The sequence below is a fragment of the Scomber scombrus genome, chromosome 14 (genome assembly GCF_963691925.1).
Source record: "Scomber scombrus chromosome 14, fScoSco1.1, whole genome shotgun sequence".
NCBI classification, from domain to species: Eukaryota; Metazoa; Chordata; class Actinopteri; order Scombriformes; family Scombridae; genus Scomber; species Scomber scombrus.
The window spans coordinates 14,272,335-14,291,732 of NC_084983.1; the positions used below are offsets into that span (position 1 = coordinate 14,272,335).

The window sequence follows — 19,398 nt, forward strand, 5'->3', positions numbered from 1 at the left end:
ATAAACAGTGTTCATTAGCGTGTGTGAGGAGATTTATATTTTACTGTGTTTCACATTTACTTGACATTTACTTACTCAGAAAAGTCTTGTTAAACAGACAAATGCACTAGCTTACACACTGAACTTAATTACTTGTTCCCTATCATTTTTCCAGGATTGTAACCCTTACCTCTGGCACCACAAGCACCATGTCCAAGACAGCACATGTGTCTGAACCTCAGCTTTAAGAGGGGAGAGGATGGCAGGAAGCGTGAGGAAGAACAAAGTTATGGCAAATAGATTAGGTATATATGTGAGGCTATTCACAGTGAGTGTGCTATTAGGAGCTGATCTGAGCTGGTTGGGCCTGAAAGAACGGGTTGGGGTCAATGCCCAGAACAATGAAAGAAGGGTACTGGCACATATCCCTGGTGACATCATCATGGGAGCACTCTTCTCTGTCCACCACCAACCACCTGCAGACAAGGTACATGTTGCATTTGTGCATGTGCTCATTGTTTCCATCTATGTACCATGTGTGTGATATAAGCCTTTGTGTCTCACTGTGCTCAGGTCCATGAGCGAAAGTGTGGTGAGGTGCGTGAGCAGTATGGGATCCAAAGAGTGGAGGCAATGATGCATACTCTGGATCGAATTAACGCAGACCCCACTATCCTGCCAAATATCACCCTTGGCTGTGAGATCAGGTAACCATTAAAAATCTTGTTACTCGAATCATATCTGAAAATTGATTGTTATGTCAACTGTTGGATGGGCTGAAGGGGCCCATAATTTGATTCTTATTTATAATCAATTGGTGCTCATTGCTTTGTCTGGTTAGAGAATTGGGAAAGACAAGAAAGTACATCTTACACAGAAAATGAGCTCAATAATCAGTAGATTATTGTTGGTAGTTTTTGTAATACTAAAGTCTTCTCTATTAAACTCAAAATACAGTAATACCTATAGGTTTGCATAAAGCTGTTATTCCTTTAATATACAGTATGTAAGGACTTCAGAAAGTACCAAATCAGCTAGAATTCTATGGGGGGGGGGAAATCTTTTTGGAATCAGCTTTTTACAACATGTTTTGTTTAGACATAATAAGGGAAGGTCATGTATTCATCTGTGCACTTTTATTTAATAATTCAATAAAAATAGGGTTTTATGTTCTCCAAACATTATAAAGACAGTGATTAGTTATACTTCTGGACATTTAAAAGGAAGAAGAAAAAAAGTAACATAAATACAGCAAGCAAAGAAAGTTTGCACTTAAGATAACATTCCTAATTTGGGTCCAACATCCAAAAAGGACATGGAGGCACAACAAGGCAGAGCCAGATGGTAAGTTTATAGAGGATTTAATGGAGAGTCACTTTAAATGAGCACAGGGCTGTCTGGCAGCACAGGAGGACAATTTGGAGACTTGAAGGAGCAGACAAACATCCAGGGAGACAGTAGGTAACTGAAGTGTGGTGGGCACAGACAGGTGAACAGTTGCTAGAAGAATTAAGGCCACAGGAGAGGACTGACAGGTAACTGAAGAGTGTAGGCTGTGAATAGGGGACCTAAATCATGCTGACAAAGACATAGGATAAAAGTCAGAGGCGGGTAATTTTCGAAAAAATTATCAGTCGTTGCAATCATTCCACCTTTCCATAATGACTGTAAAGCAATCCCCTCCGCTTCTGACTACACTGTAAGAAATGAGGGACCAGTCTTTTGTGGGCTAACATTATTCTAAAGCTCCGCTTAAGATAATATGAGGCTGGTATATTGCTGGTGTTTTTCCCCCACCAACAAACCTGGAACTATCCCTGCAGCTCAGCAAGAAAAAAACAGGGAAACAAGGATATTTGAACTAAGAAGACTAACATAGACTGCTCATATTACCTTTAGCTGAACTTTAGATAGCAGACTTCTCACTGTTTTGAAAATTGCGTTAGTCACATTATATCAAAAGCATGAGGTACAAACTATGTAGAGTACTTAAAAAGCACTCATTTGGCCACTTGAGGCTACACTCACCTCATGACCAATGCTTGTTCCCATCCTGCTTGCCAAAAACACAGTTTGAACTCATTTTACACTAGGGACTCATGCTGGCACTCTGCAGTGGCACTGGAGCAGAGTATTGAGTTTATTCGGGATACTCTGGTATCCAGTGAAGAGGAGGAGAGCCAGGGCAGGTGCACTGCAGAGGGGGGGAGCATGCTGGTCCAGGCGAAGAAGCCCATTGTCGGACTGATTGGACCGGGATCCAGCTCTGTGGCCATCCAGGTGCAAAATCTCCTACAGCTCTTCAACATCCCACAAATAGCCTACTCAGCCACCAGCATGGATCTCAGTGACAAGGTAAAACCAATTAACAACAACAATAAAGAGACTTAATGTCATGTAATTGGGAATACTTATCTCAAGGACATCAAGCATAATTTATAGTAAATTGCCTAAAACCTGCTAAAACACCAATATCATCCTTTTCTAAAACGAAAAACAAAACAAACAAAAACAGGAAGTCAATGCACAGTGAGTTCACATGGAATTGGGTTTATAATAGAGGTTGTAATGGATGATGAATGTCTAACTGCTAGATAGGCTGTCAAATGAAAGCATGTCAAGTGTAGTCTACTACTGCAAGTGAACATGTAAATTCCTTCCAACAGAGCTTGTATAAATATTTCATGAGGGTGGTGCCGTCAGATATGCAACAGGCCAGAGCCATGGTGGATATTGTCAAGAGATACAACTGGAGCTACGTGTCTGCAATACACACAGAGGGTAAGCAGTACATGTCCTCTCTCCTCAGTAACCCGTTTATTAGGTGCATCTGGAAATTATGTTGTGAACTTACACATTAGTCCTACAGCAAATCCTATCTTTGTGAAACTCTTGTATCCGCATTATTGTGGGCATGGCCTGATTCATGTTTAGTTTCAGTTCTAGTACTGAAGAGAAGAGAAGAGAAGAGAAGCATTATACTATTACTGATATTCTGACCTGATCATCATTTTTTGCTGAACTACCTTTTGGTTTAAGGGGTAAAGTTTGCACACTGAAGCGAGAAAGCTCTTTACACAGATACATGCCCAGTTTTTAAACAAAATGTATATGACGCATACATAAAGTCACAGGGGAGCAAATTTGTTAAACCTCTGAATTTAGTTGTTGCAATACCATGGAAGACATTATATCTAGCACAAATATGAAATTGAGATGAAATTACCTCTGAATATGTAGTCTCTGTAATCCTGTTCATCATTGGCAAAGCTTCCCAGGGAACATCTGTTGATGGCTTTGAACTCTCTGTATATAAATGCTCTCTGTGCACAGATTGCAGTGATATTTTGGCCCCGATCACATTCTCATAGCAGTTACTCATTATCAGATGCGCATTTTATTGTTTTCTTTTTGCTGTCCTGATGTGTTACACAAGGACTTTAAGTTAGAACTGATTCAGTGAAAACCTTTCAAGGTGTGGGACTCAGGAAATAATTAACATATTTCCCCTTTCAAAACCATATGTTATAAAAAGAGGCAACACAAGAATGTACATTTTACATTTTATATCATTTCACAATACTCATGAAACAGACATAAGGCTGATCTCCAGCTCTTATCTTCAAGCAACTCCCACCCCCCTGACCTAAACATCTCAGCAATATCACATCTTTGATAGAACAGCCAGCGAATCACTAATCCCACATATTCAGAAACAAAATAAATGGCATTGGCATCATTCTCAATATCAGCCTAATCCAGTATTCCATGTCTTACTGCTTGTTCTTTAACCCTTTAGTAGCCTTAGGTCATATGTTAAAATCCTTCCCCATACAAGTGCTGAATCTGGACTGGATCATTCCAATCCAATCCATAAAAAAAAAACCCAATACTGTTGTAGAAGAGGATTTAAAAAATGCATCCGATTGCATGCCAAGTGTTCTTTTCCAGGATAAAACCCTTTGTCATGGGTAAGAAAAGCGCATGCATGTTGTTTTTTGTTTGTTCATGTTTGTTCTTTGCAGACAATCTTGTTAGTATTTTTAATCCCGTAGGTGGCGAGAGTTTGCTATAATGATTGTAAAATTGTTAATTTATGTATGTAATTTGTATACACATACACTTGATTTAGTAAATGTTAACAATCTGAGACTAGTCACACAGTCTTGTACAAGTGTGTTCTTACAAGACAACCAAACAGGGTAAACAAGTGACCCTACATTTAACAATCTTAAGATTTCATGTAAAGACCCATTTTAGGGTCTGTAATCTTTATGAATGGTAAGAAGCATATTTTACATCATTGGTCATCCAACGCCACAAATCTGTCAAATGCAGGCAGACCTTGCTTGATACTTTGCATAGCATTTGCATAAACGAGTGACAAGGTTTATGAGCCATTAAATGTTATCAACACTAATAGTAACAGCCACAAAACACACCAAAGTGTTTAAAAACAGTCAGTATTGACAGACCTGACATGGTGCTTTAAATACGGTGCACCAAAGCACAGACAAATATGTAAGTATGCAAATATTTCATATTTACTGTGAGCCCAGAAGTTATGTATGTGGCTATGAAACAGTGTACTGCTCTTGCAGACAGAGACAAACTAATTATTATGTACAGCCTGGGGCTCTTGAAGAGAGGGGGAAAAGTACTAAAGAGAAAAATAAAATAATAATGCAAAAAATAAATCGCAGCATTATCAGCAACAATTAACAGGGAGTTGAATTGAGGTTAATGTGCAGTGTCAAGAAATTAAAAAAACAATGTTAGCACACAAGTAGGCATGCCATATTTTGGGGTAAAATTCACACGTAGTAATGAAAAGGATGCCACAAAGTGTCATACCCAGAGTGAGATTACACTTTCAAAGCAACAGAAACTAGGTGACCTCATTTCCAGCAAAAACAGGGAAGTCTAGCCCATAATGGGGACAAAAGTAGAAGATTCTCAAGAGTTGTGCTGGCATATGTAATATTACACTGATATGTATCAGCACATGAGAGAATCTGTGACAGAGAACTGGCAGGCGATACACGACAATTCAGTCACACACTACAAGACTGAAAAACAGCTTATTCCCCTGTTTGCACAACATAGCAATGTGAACAAAGTATATGGAAAAAGCAAATATTGAATTTTAAAATATAACGCAAAAAAACATCGCCCTGGTATGTTAAGGAATTTTGTCACAGTGTAATCTGTTTGCTATGTTGGCTTTCATGATATAATAAAAGTCTTATGTACACAATATTGTGTGGACACTGTTACATTCATTTGGTTGCCTCCATAGGTAATTATGGCGAAAGTGGTATGGAGGCATTTAAAGACATGGCAGCAAAGGAAGGGCTCTGCATAGCCCACTCTGACAAGATATACAGCAATGCAGGGGAGCAGGGTTTTGACAAGCTGTTGCAGAAACTACGCGTCCATTTGCCCAAAGCGAGGGTGGTGGCCTGCTTCTGTGAGGGTATGACAGTCCGAGGAATACTGATGGCCATGCGACGTCAACGCCTGGTGGGAGAATTTCTGCTGGTTGGAAGGTAAGTGGTGGATTGTTATACATCTGCTGTCTACGTTTGAATGTGTGCTTGTATTACCTGTGGGCTTTTTGCTTTTTGTGTTGGTTGTTTAAAAATTAGAATAGAAGCTAAAATCATTTGTAAGAATATTTGTGGATCAGGTTTCTCAGGATAGTGCATTAATGTCCATCCAGACACTCTTAAAATGCCTGACAGCATCAGAGATTGTGTGTCTATTGTCATTGCAGCCAACTTTATACTATCATCATCATCTTCATCGCCATCTTCACCACACATCCATCAACTTCACGATGCTCTGATGGTCTTCATGATGGAAACTCGAGGTATTTTTTGATAAACTTTTTGTATATACATGGCAGTGACACAGTGCAAGAAATTTGAGATTATCAACTTGCAGATTTTTTAAATCTCAAATCAGATGTATTGTGTGTGTTTGTATCTTTATATTTTTATTTTCAAATGGGGACGCATACTCACCCTGCAAAAAGTCCTTGAACAAGAGACTTAATCCCTCCAAGATGTGTAGACAAACAGGAAAATCCAGTAAATAAATCCTAAAACAATAGTAAAGAGTGTCATATATTTTCATAACAGTGGATTAGAACTCAAATGTATAACTGGTAGCCATATAAAGTCAGCTATTTGTCATTAACAGAGGCCACCTACACTGACAAATGAATAAATACAGAAATTATGATTGATTGATGAATTAAATATGCAGAATTCTGATCCATAAAATATAATTGCTTCAGGAAAATGTTACTTTTTCAAACTATTCACTGCCCAATTCGTTGGTTAATTTAGAGAAAATATTAATGAGATCCAGGGTGCAGGAGAGAAAGCATGCAATTAAAACATCATGAACAAAAAAATAAGCGGGAAAGAGGGGTGATTTAGCAGGAGGATTCACTCTCTCCGAGAATAACATGTTTTATTTTAAGGTTTAGTTCTCTGGCTCACTGTCGTCCCTGGAGTTCTATAAATGCCTTTCCTCATTAGGAGCCACACATGTGGGCTGTCGCTCAATTCTGACAGCAGGAAGCATAAGATAACCTTGAACTACATATTGCAAAACACTATACTCCATAATCCATATTAACACAGAGAGCTATGCAGACGTGATTTGGTGTTGTCGTCTGCTCGTTATTGTTAATTTGTTAAGATGTTCCTCATTTCTGTTCTTTTTTTAGGGTAATTAAATTTGAGATGTACTGTTGAGGTGGAAAATTGATGCCATCATACATGAGCATGCACAAAAGCATGATGTTTTGTGAAGCCAATTACCACTTCTGTTCTTCTTCAATGTTTTGACCTTACTATGTCAGCTTCATCACCCTTCTTGTCACATGGTCTTCTGATATTAGCTTTGTAGAGACTTCTGCCTTATACTGTATCTTCCTTTCTAGTTAGTTAACAGTTTTAAGAGTGTGCAGTGCATTTTTATGTCACATTTATAGAAAGAGAGCGACTGAGGAGAAGTTGATGATTTTTGTTTGCTTGCTCAAGTCTATTTTGAGCTTTTGTATCCAATCTGACTGTCATCCACCAGCTTGTTTGTATAGAGATAAATGGTAAAATTCTGGCATACATCACAAGAGCATTATAGAATCAAGATGACCCAAAAGGTCTTTTCTTCTTTAGAAGGTGAAGAGTCACGTTAACACCACAGGCCCTCTCTGTTTTTATACATTTGATGTTTGTTACTACTGTACAAAACACTGTGCACAAATGTTTAAACAATGTTACAGTTTGGAACTTCTATCACAAATCAGAAAAGACAAGTTTAAATGCCCTGCGTTCATATACAGGCAGTGTATTATACTTAACTGTACCCCATTTTATCCACTTATCAGGTAATTAATCAGCTAATTCCAAATATTTTACACTAATCCCAAGGTCACAGTTAAGATTATCAGGTTAATATATCAACTATGCAATGGCCCGTTCTCTCACACTCCCCGTCACTTCTAAGTAGCCAAAGCTAGTAAATCAATGTGACCCTCCACCGGCTTCCCATCCATAAATACTGCCATTTTTGCACCTAACTAAGCCGAAAACATAACACCACAACAAGTTGCTTAGGTAGTGGGGAAGTTTTTTTCTCTGTTCATTCAGAAAGCTGTTTCCTTTTTTTTCTCCAGGTGTCCTGTTGAGTTTCATATTAGAATCGCACTTCAAATTTGTACCATAGCGTCAACTCAGAAAAGATCTGGTTGGAAAGTTGACCAGTATTGTGCTGTATGCGGTGAAATAAGAGCATGGTGTGTGTGTTTATGTACGCGTGTGTGTTTGTCTTCAGGCTTGTAGGTGGTGTAGCAACACGCTGCATCCAGCATACTACCCTCCCAGGTCAATGTGTGGGTTTCAGAGCTCTCGTTCAAGAGTGATTCAAACTATCCAGAGTCAAAGCCCTCAATGCTTTTCATATCCATCCCTGCCTTTTTAATACCAATGTTCCATTTCTGTGCTCACTTCTCTAAGGATGTGTTATGAAATGATCTCCTACCTCACCCAGAGAACCAGGCATCATGAAAAAAAAAACACCCACACTATGGTTGTGTAACTCCAGCTCTGTTGGCTAAGTTTTCTTTTGCTTTTTTTATCTGTTAGAAAGAGAAGAGTGCATATCTTTGTGCCAGTGAGGTGTGTTTACATGTATGCACGTGCGGAGGTGTAATCAACTTTCTGTCTGTGTTGATTGTAGACAAGTGTCCAGGGGGAGAGATAATAATAGAACTGATAAGTACAAGCACAGTGTTTTTAAATGTCAGAGCAGATGTGTCCGCAAATGCTACAGTCTGGTGTTGTTCTTCTTCTAGTGTTCGATCTCTATTGAGCCTCAACCTGTTTTTTGCACTCTTTTTTTCATTTTTTAGAATTAAAATATGTTTACAGATTACTTCACAAGCACAGCATGTTTCTGGGCTTGTATGAGATATTTGTTCCTCAAGTTGTTAAAGTAAAAAAAATCAATATACTGTAGCTCTTTATCACAAGTATATCTCAATGGACTTTATAAATAATGAGCCTACAGAGACATAATTAATCAACAGTCAGACACAGATTTTGCAAACAAGTAATTTGATCATAGAAACAGTACATACAAAACAAAGTACACAAAAAATTATGTGTTGGAACAAATCTGTCTATCCTAACTAGCCAAATCCTCCCCGCACCATTAATCCTTGAACCTTGGAGGTTTATTACAAATTATCTTTGCACGTGTACATAATTTTAAAAATAGACAACTAGTAAATGTTAGCAGATTCTTTTTATTTTTTATCTCCCAGTGAGTCTTGTGTTGGTAGATGTGAGTCATATCATAAGAGGTAATTTCTATTCTAAATGTACTCTCTGCAGAGCAATCATTAGGTTCATTTTTCCAGGCACCACCTGTTTCCTTCAATCTGTGTAACTGTGGTCCAAAATATATTCATACTAACTACATCTTATTAAAGCAGGCCAAAATAAGATTCACTGGCATCAAGATCTGGCTGTTATTTGTCCTTATAGAACTATTACCACATGGAAACTACTGGCATAGACGGGAAATTACGGGAGAGAGGGGGGGGTGTGACATGCAGAAAGGTCCGCCGGCCGGGACTTGAACCGGGGTCCGCTGCGTACATGGCATGCGCTCTTAACCACTCGAACACCTGTGCGCCCGTAACACATTGATTTATTCTGTATAGTTAAAACCCTAATTTATTAAATATTTTGCCCCAAAGTGTTACTTAATGTAAGCTTTGCATACTGTAACATTTGCTTCCTCGACTGCTTAACAAACTGTACTATTTCTAGTTTCCTTTTCTTGACAAAACCATTTCCATTGCGTGTAATTGGGCATCTGAATCAGTTTTAAGTGAGTGTGAGTGAGTGTAAATGCAGTGCATAAGCACAGAGTTGGTTAATGTCAACCTCTGTGCTGAATTAGGTCTATTTGAATGTTTTAATGGCAGGAAATGTTAGGCCAAAATGTATTTCAGACTGATGTTACAAAAAGGTTTCCCTTGTCAAAGCATGAGTAAGTTACATGTTGTACAGTATATGCCACCTTTCAAGCATTTATTTCCCTGCCATTGTGTCAGATTTACAGGTTGTTCCTCTCAAACAATTAAAGGACAGTGCTGTCATAAGAGTCAAATGCTGGTGTTGGTTGTAATTTTGAGAAACAGTTGCCAAGATGCTAAACTTGTATACGTGGAAAGGTGTCTGCTCTACCTCTTTTATTTGTGTGTATGTCTGTACTTTTTGCAGCACTTGAATTTTTAAATGCTGATTTCATCAATGCTAGCTTCAGAAAAAACAAACAAAACAAAAATAATCTCTTCGTCTGCCCCATTTTTTTCTTTTCCTGTCCAGTGATGGCTGGGCAGACAGGTATGATGTGACTGATGGCTACCAGAAGGAAGCAGCTGGTGGAATCACCATAAAACTAAAGTCAGCATATGTGACCTGGTTTGATGACTATTACTTGAACCTGAAGCCTGATGCCAACCTGAGGAACCCCTGGTTCCCTGAATTCTGGCAACACCGCTTCCAGTGCAGGTTGAGGGGACACCCACAGGAGAGCAGCAATTACAACCGCACATGCACCTGTTAGTACAACACAGGTTTTATGTTCGACACCTCTTTGTACACTTTCCACTGGTCATCTAGGCTGTATTATTCCGATTCTTATTTTTTCCATAGTGAGTTTTAGATTAAAGCAGTTACTGATTGGTTTCTCCTTATGAGTAGGTCTCTGTTCTCCACAGGGAGAGAGTCTCTGCGCCATCAATATGCCCAAGACACCAAGATGGGCTTTGTCATAAATGCCATCTATTCAATGGCTCACGGACTGCATTCAATGCAGCAAGCCCTCTGTCCAGGATACAAGGTATGGTTCTGCATGGTGTGCACATGTGTGCTTTCACATTGTGTAACAGTATTGATAGTTTGCTCTTTCCCCTGTGCCAGGGTTTGTGTGAGAACATGCGGCCCATTGATGGCCGCAAACTGCTTGAATTTTTGATGAAAACTAACTTCACCGGTGTGTCTGGGGAGACCATCCATTTTGACAAGAGTGGTGACTCACCTGGCAGGTAAGGATTATGATCAAAGGAAGGAAGGGGAGGGATGAGTTGAAATGGAAAAGAAGTAGAAAGCACAATTTAATTTTAAATGTGCGCATAAGTTGTTTTACGAACAAGGTATATGTGTGTCAGGTATGAAATCATGAACTTCAAGCACATAGGCGAGGATGATTATGCTTACATCCATGTGGGAAGCTGGGATCAAGGTGGCCTAAAGATGAACGATGAGGAAATCTGGAGTAACGACAGTGACATCATCCAGTCAGTCTGCTCTGAGCCCTGCCAGAAGGCACAGATCAAGGTAGGTGGAGACAAAGTTGCGCACTGTTCAGACAGATTTGAATAAAAAGCTATTTGAATTTCTTAATTATTTTTCTTATAATGTTTCTTAAAAAACACATTTTTATTATTTAAGTTATTATAACGGTAGAAACAGTACATTTTTGATACATAAATACTTCATTATAAACTTCAATATGACATGTTTATTCACAAAGATGTTATTTATAGCATCGATGTGGAAGTCACAAACTCTTGTTGTACTTGTACAATGACAATAAAAATATCCTTTTCTATTGTATTCTAATATAAAACTGTCAAGCAAGACCCACACAACAGCCATCACTTGATCTCACATGTTTGCAATCTACCAAATCTCTCTCATCAGATCCTTGAGTACCCCACAAGGGACATGGGAAAGCTCTTTGTTCATGTTTTAATCATCTCCCATCTGGGCTTCTGTAACTCCCCCAGCCCCTCCAAATCATGAAGAACACTAGAATCTGCCTCCTCTTTCTCATCCCCAAAGTCTCCAACATTAAATCCTTCCTACACACTCTAAAATGACAGCATGTAATGTGGTAGCTTGTGGGGAATTCAAATCTCAGTCTCATGCATACGATTTTGAGAAGATCAGCATGTCCGTACCTCCAGGCCTTGCAGCCCAGCCCACATCTTCTCCACCAGCTGTTTGGCTCTATTTGACCTGTGCTGACCTTGTTGATGCCTCAACCCTGTTTCTGCTTCTCAGGCAGAACAGATAGGAATCATTCCTTAAATCCCAACATGCAGTATGGTAATCATGCTCACACTCAAAACCAACATATTTTTTTCTAAATCCCCTAACCATGTCTTTGAATTGTGAGAGGAAACTGGAGCACCCATGGGAATCCCAGACAAACATGCTACACATAAATGATTGATCAAATGATTGATTGAATGATCAAGATTTGAACCCAAAATCGTCTTCATGTAAAGTGAAAGCACAAACCAACATTGTGATGTACCTCCACTTTCAGTGATATTCTGTAAAGCTTTTTTCTTCTTTTTTTGATCCCCTGATGCAGAAATCCTCATTTCCCTGCCACACAGGTTATTCAGAGTACAAGATTAACTACAGAAACGTGCCATTGGAGCTTTGAGACCTTTGCACCCTTTCACATACTGTTTGTATGGCATGTCTCCAGGTGATCCGTAAAGGAGAGGTGAGCTGCTGCTGGACCTGTACTCCCTGCAAGGACAACGAATTTGTATTTGATGAGTACACTTGTCGAGCCTGTGTCTTGGGCTCCTGGCCCACAGATGATCTGCGCGGTAAACACACTTTTTTATGTCTCTGTTACTTGCAAATACAAGACTTACAAACAAGCCAGAAAAGCATTGAATCTGGGTCACACACTCACAGAGCTCCCACAAATCCCCCTCACATCTTATGTACCACACATACCACAAACCACTGACAAACTTCTCCCTCACTACTGCACACAGAGACAAATCAACATAAATACTCATGTACTGTACACACTCCAAGAGACTTTAGATCCTTGCCAGAATAAAGGATTTGGCTAAAGCTTAGATTTCCTCACTCACTGGAAAAATGGTTTGAAACCCCCTTCCTGCCCTTTTGTATACACTTATTGTCTCCTACAAAACACATAAGGCCAGTTTTTCATATCTTTTGTAGGAGAACATGTATTTGTTCTCTTATCTAAGTTTTTATCTCTCTCTCTGATGCCCTTTTTTCTTCCTTACAGATCTCAAGTCTCATGACTCCACTGTGTCATAGAGTGACGATTTTACACAGAAAAACTAAATCTGTTATTCACAGTAATGACCGAGTATGAGTGAATTATCTTCTGCTGCGTCCACATCAAGCCATGAGGATATCACACTGAAACTCTTGAAGACAAATCAAAATATTGATGAATTTTCTGTACCCTGCAGGTTGTGAGCCAATCCCGGTGCAGTATGTTCGTTGGGGGGATCCAGAGCCAATCGCTGCAGTGGTCTTTTCCTGTCTGGGCCTCATGGCTACACTTTTTGTTACATCTGTCTTCATCAAGTAAATTTACCTTACAACTTTAGCAGACATGTACATATATATGTTGCTAATCATCATGATGTTTATATCATGTGAAGTTCCAGTTCATTATTCTTTTCTTGTGTGGTAAAAGTGTCGCTAGTGCAAATGTAGGGTAATTTTCACTCCATATATGTATGAAAATATAGAAATACAATATAATCATCATAATCACAAATAATCATTTTTCTACAGTAAACCAAAAATGACTTAGTACAATTATAGGTGATCCTGATTGAAATCAATAAGCTTGTGGCCACTTAAAGGATAAGGCTGGCGATTTTCTATAGTCTTATTGTCAACCAATCTTATGTGCAGAGCCAAACCAATGATGAATTGATCCTACTCACAAATATTATGTGTGTAACCAAAGCCTGATATCTGTTATTCCTCTGTGCCAAAGATTGTTGTCCAAAAAAGTGGTTCCATTTACGGAGCTTTGCTCGCTTGTTGTGCTACATATTACAACTTCTTACCTTTGTACCGAAGTTCTTTGAGAAATTTACTGTGAAGCACAAAGTCAAGAGGTTGTAATACAGTATGTAGCACAACAAGCTAGCAAATCTATGATGGCCGTGTTAAACACTTTTACAATGCTTGATACAAATTTATATTTTGGAAATGAAGAGTGAACATTTTAATTGATGTTATCAGTCTTTGGAGCTGTTTCTAACAAACTACAGCAGCCATTGCTTTTGGAGCAAAGTAATGTGTCACCAAGTGCATTGGTGTGGCTCACTGACATGTTTTTAATAGTCTTTGTACAACAACAGAGGTCTGCAGCACAGAAGAATACAATATATCAGGCTTTGGATCCAAGCACAATACTTGTATAAGTGCGATAATTAGATTTTTTAAATGTATGTTGACAATAGAAAATAGCTGGGCATATACTTTAAGTGCAGATTACTGACATGCTGAAATAAATGTGCTTCTTGATTTATCTGTAGATTTTGGGACACCCCTGTGGTCAAGTCATCCAGTCGTGAGCTATGCTACATCATCCTGGCTGGAATATGTCTGGGCTACCTGTGCACCTTCAGTCTTATCGCCAAGCCCCACATAGTCTACTGCTACCTCCAGCGGCTGGGAATAGGCCTGTCTCCTGCCATGAGCTACTCTGCTCTGGTCACCAAGGTACTTTCTTTTCTGCTTTGTTGCCAGGAGGTAGAGGAACAAGTATACACAGTTAAAGAAGTATTGGTTAGTGCCATGTTTCACTTCCTTTTAAACTTTGCATTAAAGCCCTTATGTCTTTATCATCAGCTTCTTTTGAAGTCTAATTTCGAAATCAATCTCTATAGTGCCACAATGGCACACAATATAAAGGTCATATTTACACCCTTTCATCAAAGGTCTAATGAAATGGCCTTGAGATTTAACATTTTCTATTTCCACATAAAGCAAGATGTGGGGCTTGAGATGCAACTTGAATAGAAGGTTCAGAAGTCAGCAGCACAAAAACTGCTAGATGTAGACTGGCAGTATCTGTTGGAAATCACTCACTTCTTTCATCAGATACACTTACAGCGATGGTGGAGGAATTAAAAGAGGAACATACAATATACAGTATCCTGTACTGTGTATGTTTGAGCTTTAAGCAGATGAGAGAGCTGTTGAACATGTCTGATAGTCATGCTGCATATGAAATTAAATTTCTTGTTAAGACGTGTGTTTTTGCAGTGTGAAAACATATCTAAATGCTGAAAAGATTTTAACATTTTGAAGCAGCAAAGACATTTTTTGTTTGCTGTCTTTAGTTAGTTTAATTGTACCTTTTTAATATACATTTTTACAGTATTTTAGTATCAACAGAAGGGCATCTGAGGACAAAGGCAGAAGTAAAAAGAATATCTACCTGCAGGGACTGGATGATGGCCAATTGTAAGGGAGGGTTAGAAGTTGAGGTTCCATATGTGGGCTGATGTTGATGTTTAAGATCTGGGAACTGAAAAGAGGATTATTGTTATGAATCAGTGCAAGCGGTATTATCCGCAATCGATGTAGGTGAAGCCTGCATAACCATTTGATCTATTTTTGATCCAGACCAATCGTATAGCACGGATTCTGGCAGGCAGCAAGAAGAAGATCTGCACCAAGAAACCACGCTTTATGTCCGCCTGCGCACAATTGGTCATCGCCTTCCTACTCATACTGCTTCAGCTGGGGATTATTGTGACACTTCTTATCATAGAGCCACCACAGGTATGTGTGTGTGCATGTGCATGCTTTACTATGTGGGGGATGTTCATTTACATGTATTTATTCAACCAGAGAGACCTCTCCCCTTCTCCCCCATTAGGTGATCTATGACTACCCCAGTATCCGCGAGGTACACTTGATCTGTAACTTGACCACCCTGGGGGTGGTGGCACCGCTGGGCTACAATGGTTTGCTTATTCTCAGCTGCACCTTTTATGCCTTCAAGGTACTTCAGCATAACAACTGTTAATATACAGACTGCTTCATTTTGCTGTCTCTATCAAGTTCAAATTTTTCTTTTTTTGCTGCAAGAGCTTTGTCATTTGTCTTCCACTCATTACTTTAAAATCTGCATCAATTAAAAAAATTATGTTCTTCCTTTTCTCCTCCAGACTCGAAATGTTCCCGCCAATTTTAATGAGGCCAAGTATATTGCCTTTACCATGTACACCACTTGTATCATCTGGTTGGCCTTTGTTCCTATTTACTTTGGATCCAATTACAAGATCATAACCATGTGCTTTAGTGTCAGCCTCAGTGCTACAGTGGCTCTTTGCTGCATGTTTGTCCCAAAGGTAAGAAATGTAAATGCAAACATTGCTACCATTTCTGTAGGGCATTTCTACACTTTTTTTTACTAAGTAACATTTTGTTGCCCATTCACATGATCAGGTATACATCATGCTCGCCAAGCCTGAGAAAAATGTCCGAAGCGCCTTCACAACATCCACAGTGGTGCGCATGCATGTAGGTGATGCCAAGAAAGCTACCACCACTGGCAAATCCTCTAGCAGCATGGCCAACTTGTTTCGACGCCGTGGCTCTGCGCAGGACACCATCAGGTACATGGGCAACCTAAGTGTGTAACAAATAAATTACCCTCTCAGTATCTAAACACATGTTAGCTGCTTAAGAAAACATTTCTTCTAGTATTTTTCCCAATAAGTTTTATAGCAAAAACACACATTTAATTCACTTAAAACAAGAGAATATATTTTCAAACAACTGCAAACTCTTAAAATTATGTTTTCTCCTGCACATTAGAAATAAGAATTACTTAAGTGGCCATAATTCCACCTTAAAGATGCCAAACATCAATTGTGTGTTTTGAGACAGTTAAAACTCAATAGAGATTTATCTCAGCAGTTCTTACCATATTCATTTCTTCAGATTGGACGATCCATTCAGATTATGTTTATGTTGTAACTTGTATGTTCTTTTTCGGTATATTCATTGAATTTTTGTTATCAGACCGCACACACCTGCTTTCCTTCCTTTCGCCATCATGGTTTGTGCTGCAATCATTTTGTATTTTATGTTTGGACCATATTAGAAATGGTGTAGGAGAAAAAAGGATAAAGGCCAAAAGTGACTGAGAGGGAAATAGCAGACATGGCATAGTCTAATAGCACAGCAACAACCTGCTGGAGCTATTATTAGGTAATTAAACAACTTTTCTATCAGGTTTATACTTTGGTTGTTTCTTTTCACAAGTCCATGCATAGAGATGAAAGCTGCTGAGATATATCCAGGAACACAACAACCCCTGTCCCTCCTTAAACTGTCTTTGGCAAATCAGAGATGAATCCACTGCAACAGGATGTGAAGCCAAGAAAAACTGCTCCCTGAGCTGAGAAAAGGCTACCTCATTTGGGTTAAGTACTCCCAGAGGAGACCCGCCGCCTTTAAGGGTTTCTCTTTCTAGGGAAGATAAAGGAAAATGGAGGGAGATGTCAAATTACACAGAAAGAAGAAGATATGAGGGGGGATGGTAGAAATTCTGACATGAAGAAATAGAACATGGACCTTTGGGTACATGGATGATTTTCTTATCTTGATGGTATTCTGATACATGCCATGTTCATGCAGTAATCTAATTTATATACAGTACATATATAAAAGCCAGTGGATTTGTCATTCATTATCATTTTTTACTTTTAATGTTCAAGTCAAGTGAGAACTACTTAATTAGTATTTGTCACTGTCTGTTTGGCAGCTCCAATGGGAAATCAGTTTCATGGGCACAGAATGAGCGTGGCTACAGACCAAATCTATGGAAGAGGATGTCATTCCATGTCAAGAAAAAGGAACCAGTAGAACTGAACCAGACAGCCATCATCAAGCCTTTTTCTAAAGTAGGAGACACACCTGTGGACACTGGTGACAAAGAGCAGTATGAAGAACCACAGGTGGCTCAGCCCTTTACTTGCTCCCCGTCTCAGTCACCCCTGCCCACCATCAGCCAGAATGCAGTGAAGGCAATGGGTTTCCAGGGAGGAGAGGATGGAGAGGAGGCACGTGCTTTACCCACCTACGTACCAGAGAACCCTGCTGGGGTCAGAAGGAGAGGTGGGGACAACAGTCAGGGTGACGGCTTTGTGGATGGTGGGGACATTAGTGTCATAAGTGTGGGTGACATTGGCATGGGGATGATTGGCGGCCAACCTCAGGGCACCACCATCATGGACCAAATCAGCTGTGTGGTTAACCGTTTCACTGCCAACATCAGTGAGCTTAATACCATGATGCTGCCAGGGGCGCCCCCAGTTAGCCCCACCTCCACTACTGCTCTGCCTGCAGCGGTAGATGCTGCTGCCGCCTGTCCATCACAGTACCTTACATCCAGGGGCAGACAGGCCCCCACCACTGTCACAACATACGCTGAGGTAGCGGCCATCTCCAACTTCTGTGAAAATCGACCGGCAGGTAAGATTTACGAGCACCTGGCAGGGACTTGCGTGAGTAGCAGAAGAGCCAAGGATACGGAAGAGCTGGCGGCTCTGACACCTCCCTCCCCGTTTAGAGACTCATCTCTGAGCTCCAACAGCAGTTCACCTCCCTCGCTGTCCCCGGCCTCTGAGGCTGATTACGACCAGCTGCTGCTGAGACACTACAGCCAGAGTTCCTCCTCTCTCTAAAAACTGTTCTTTCTATACATTTCTTACTTGTACAAAAGACTTCAGACTGCACCAAACTAACTGATGCCTTTCTATATGAGGATATTGTGAATGTTTAAGCTGTTTTTTAAATATACACCTACCCACATATACCTCCATTGAGAGGAGGGAAATACAAGCCAGAGGATTAACCTGCGGCTAGACTGCAAATACTAAATGCAGAAATTAAGCTGAGCTATATCAGTGCTTCATTTCTGTCACCAAGTGAGTATAACAAAACTGGAATGAAAATATGGGCATTTAAAAGAGTTTTTGATGCTACACTGACACAGGTTTCATACCAACTAACAAATTCCAAAGAGAATATCGATTTTAAAAATTGCTCATACATTTTTATTTCATTATTACATGGTTATGACTCATAAGTAGGGGTAACTGACCAAATATTTATGTTTCTTGTTTATTGTTTTCTCTCTCTCTTTTTGGTCTCATGTATCAACTCTCAAAATGGTATTGTATTATTTTAGGTAAGTGCAGGTATTAAAAAAACAACTAATACATGTTTTTTTCAATTATATATGTATATTTGCCTATATTATTACTATTGACATTCTGTACAAGTGATGCTTTTCTTACTGACAAACTGTCCTAATGTTTAATATTTTGAGACCTAGCTGGATGCCATACTTATCAGCATGAAGACATTTGTCCAAAAGAAAATGGCTCAAATAACTTAAATCAAAAGGTCAAACAGGTGATGACACGTTCTATCTGCTTTCTTTCTCATTTGTTGTCAATCAAGGAGGATGTCAAGCATGCACTGTTAGCATTTTGTGTTCTGATTCGAAAGGAGAAAGTTTAAAGATACTGCATTTTCGTAAATCAAGAAGCAGGATTTTTCTGTGTGGAACATTTTCATTGGCCTTCCCTTTTCTTGGAAACATTTGTAAAAACCCTCCAGTTGTGACAGGACAGGAGCTCTTGATGTCTCATGGGATTGTATGACACTGACTCCATGGACACTGCATCATCAAGTGTGTAGCCCTCAAGGAGCTTCTGAGGACTATTTATCTCCTTTATTTATTTTTTATCTTGGAGTGACTTCAATGAATGTAAATTAAGCAGTTATTATTTGAAGTGGACCAAAATGATCTTCCACCTCAGGATATGTCTGAACCAAAATATGCTCTGACTTCAACTCCTACCTGCTGAATGAGTGCTGTCATCTGTTGGCTCGAAATGTTTCCAGTTTGCATGATGTCAAGATTAGTTTTGTTTTTGCTCTTTTAGTTACATTTGTAATTAATTACTTTTATACTTACTTGATATTGTACAAA

The 19,398-nt window shown here is 39.4% G+C and overlaps 1 protein-coding gene across 1 annotated transcript; it reads left to right on the top strand.

Moving 5' to 3' along the window:
* Window positions 1-238: 238 nt before the first annotated feature.
* Window positions 239-18,082, top strand: grm5a (glutamate receptor, metabotropic 5a). Its single transcript, XM_062433682.1, has 17 exons — window positions 239-466; window positions 553-686; window positions 2,073-2,334; window positions 2,646-2,760; window positions 5,279-5,528; window positions 9,891-10,126; window positions 10,286-10,407; window positions 10,488-10,612; window positions 10,736-10,904; window positions 12,070-12,196; window positions 12,827-12,944; window positions 13,913-14,099; window positions 15,009-15,167; window positions 15,265-15,390; window positions 15,557-15,739; window positions 15,837-16,006; window positions 17,161-18,082. The coding sequence occupies exons 1-17, from the start codon at window positions 239-241 to the stop codon at window positions 18,080-18,082; spliced, it is 3,633 nt and encodes a 1,210-aa protein (XP_062289666.1).
* The last annotated feature ends 1,316 nt before the right edge of the window (window positions 18,083-19,398 follow it).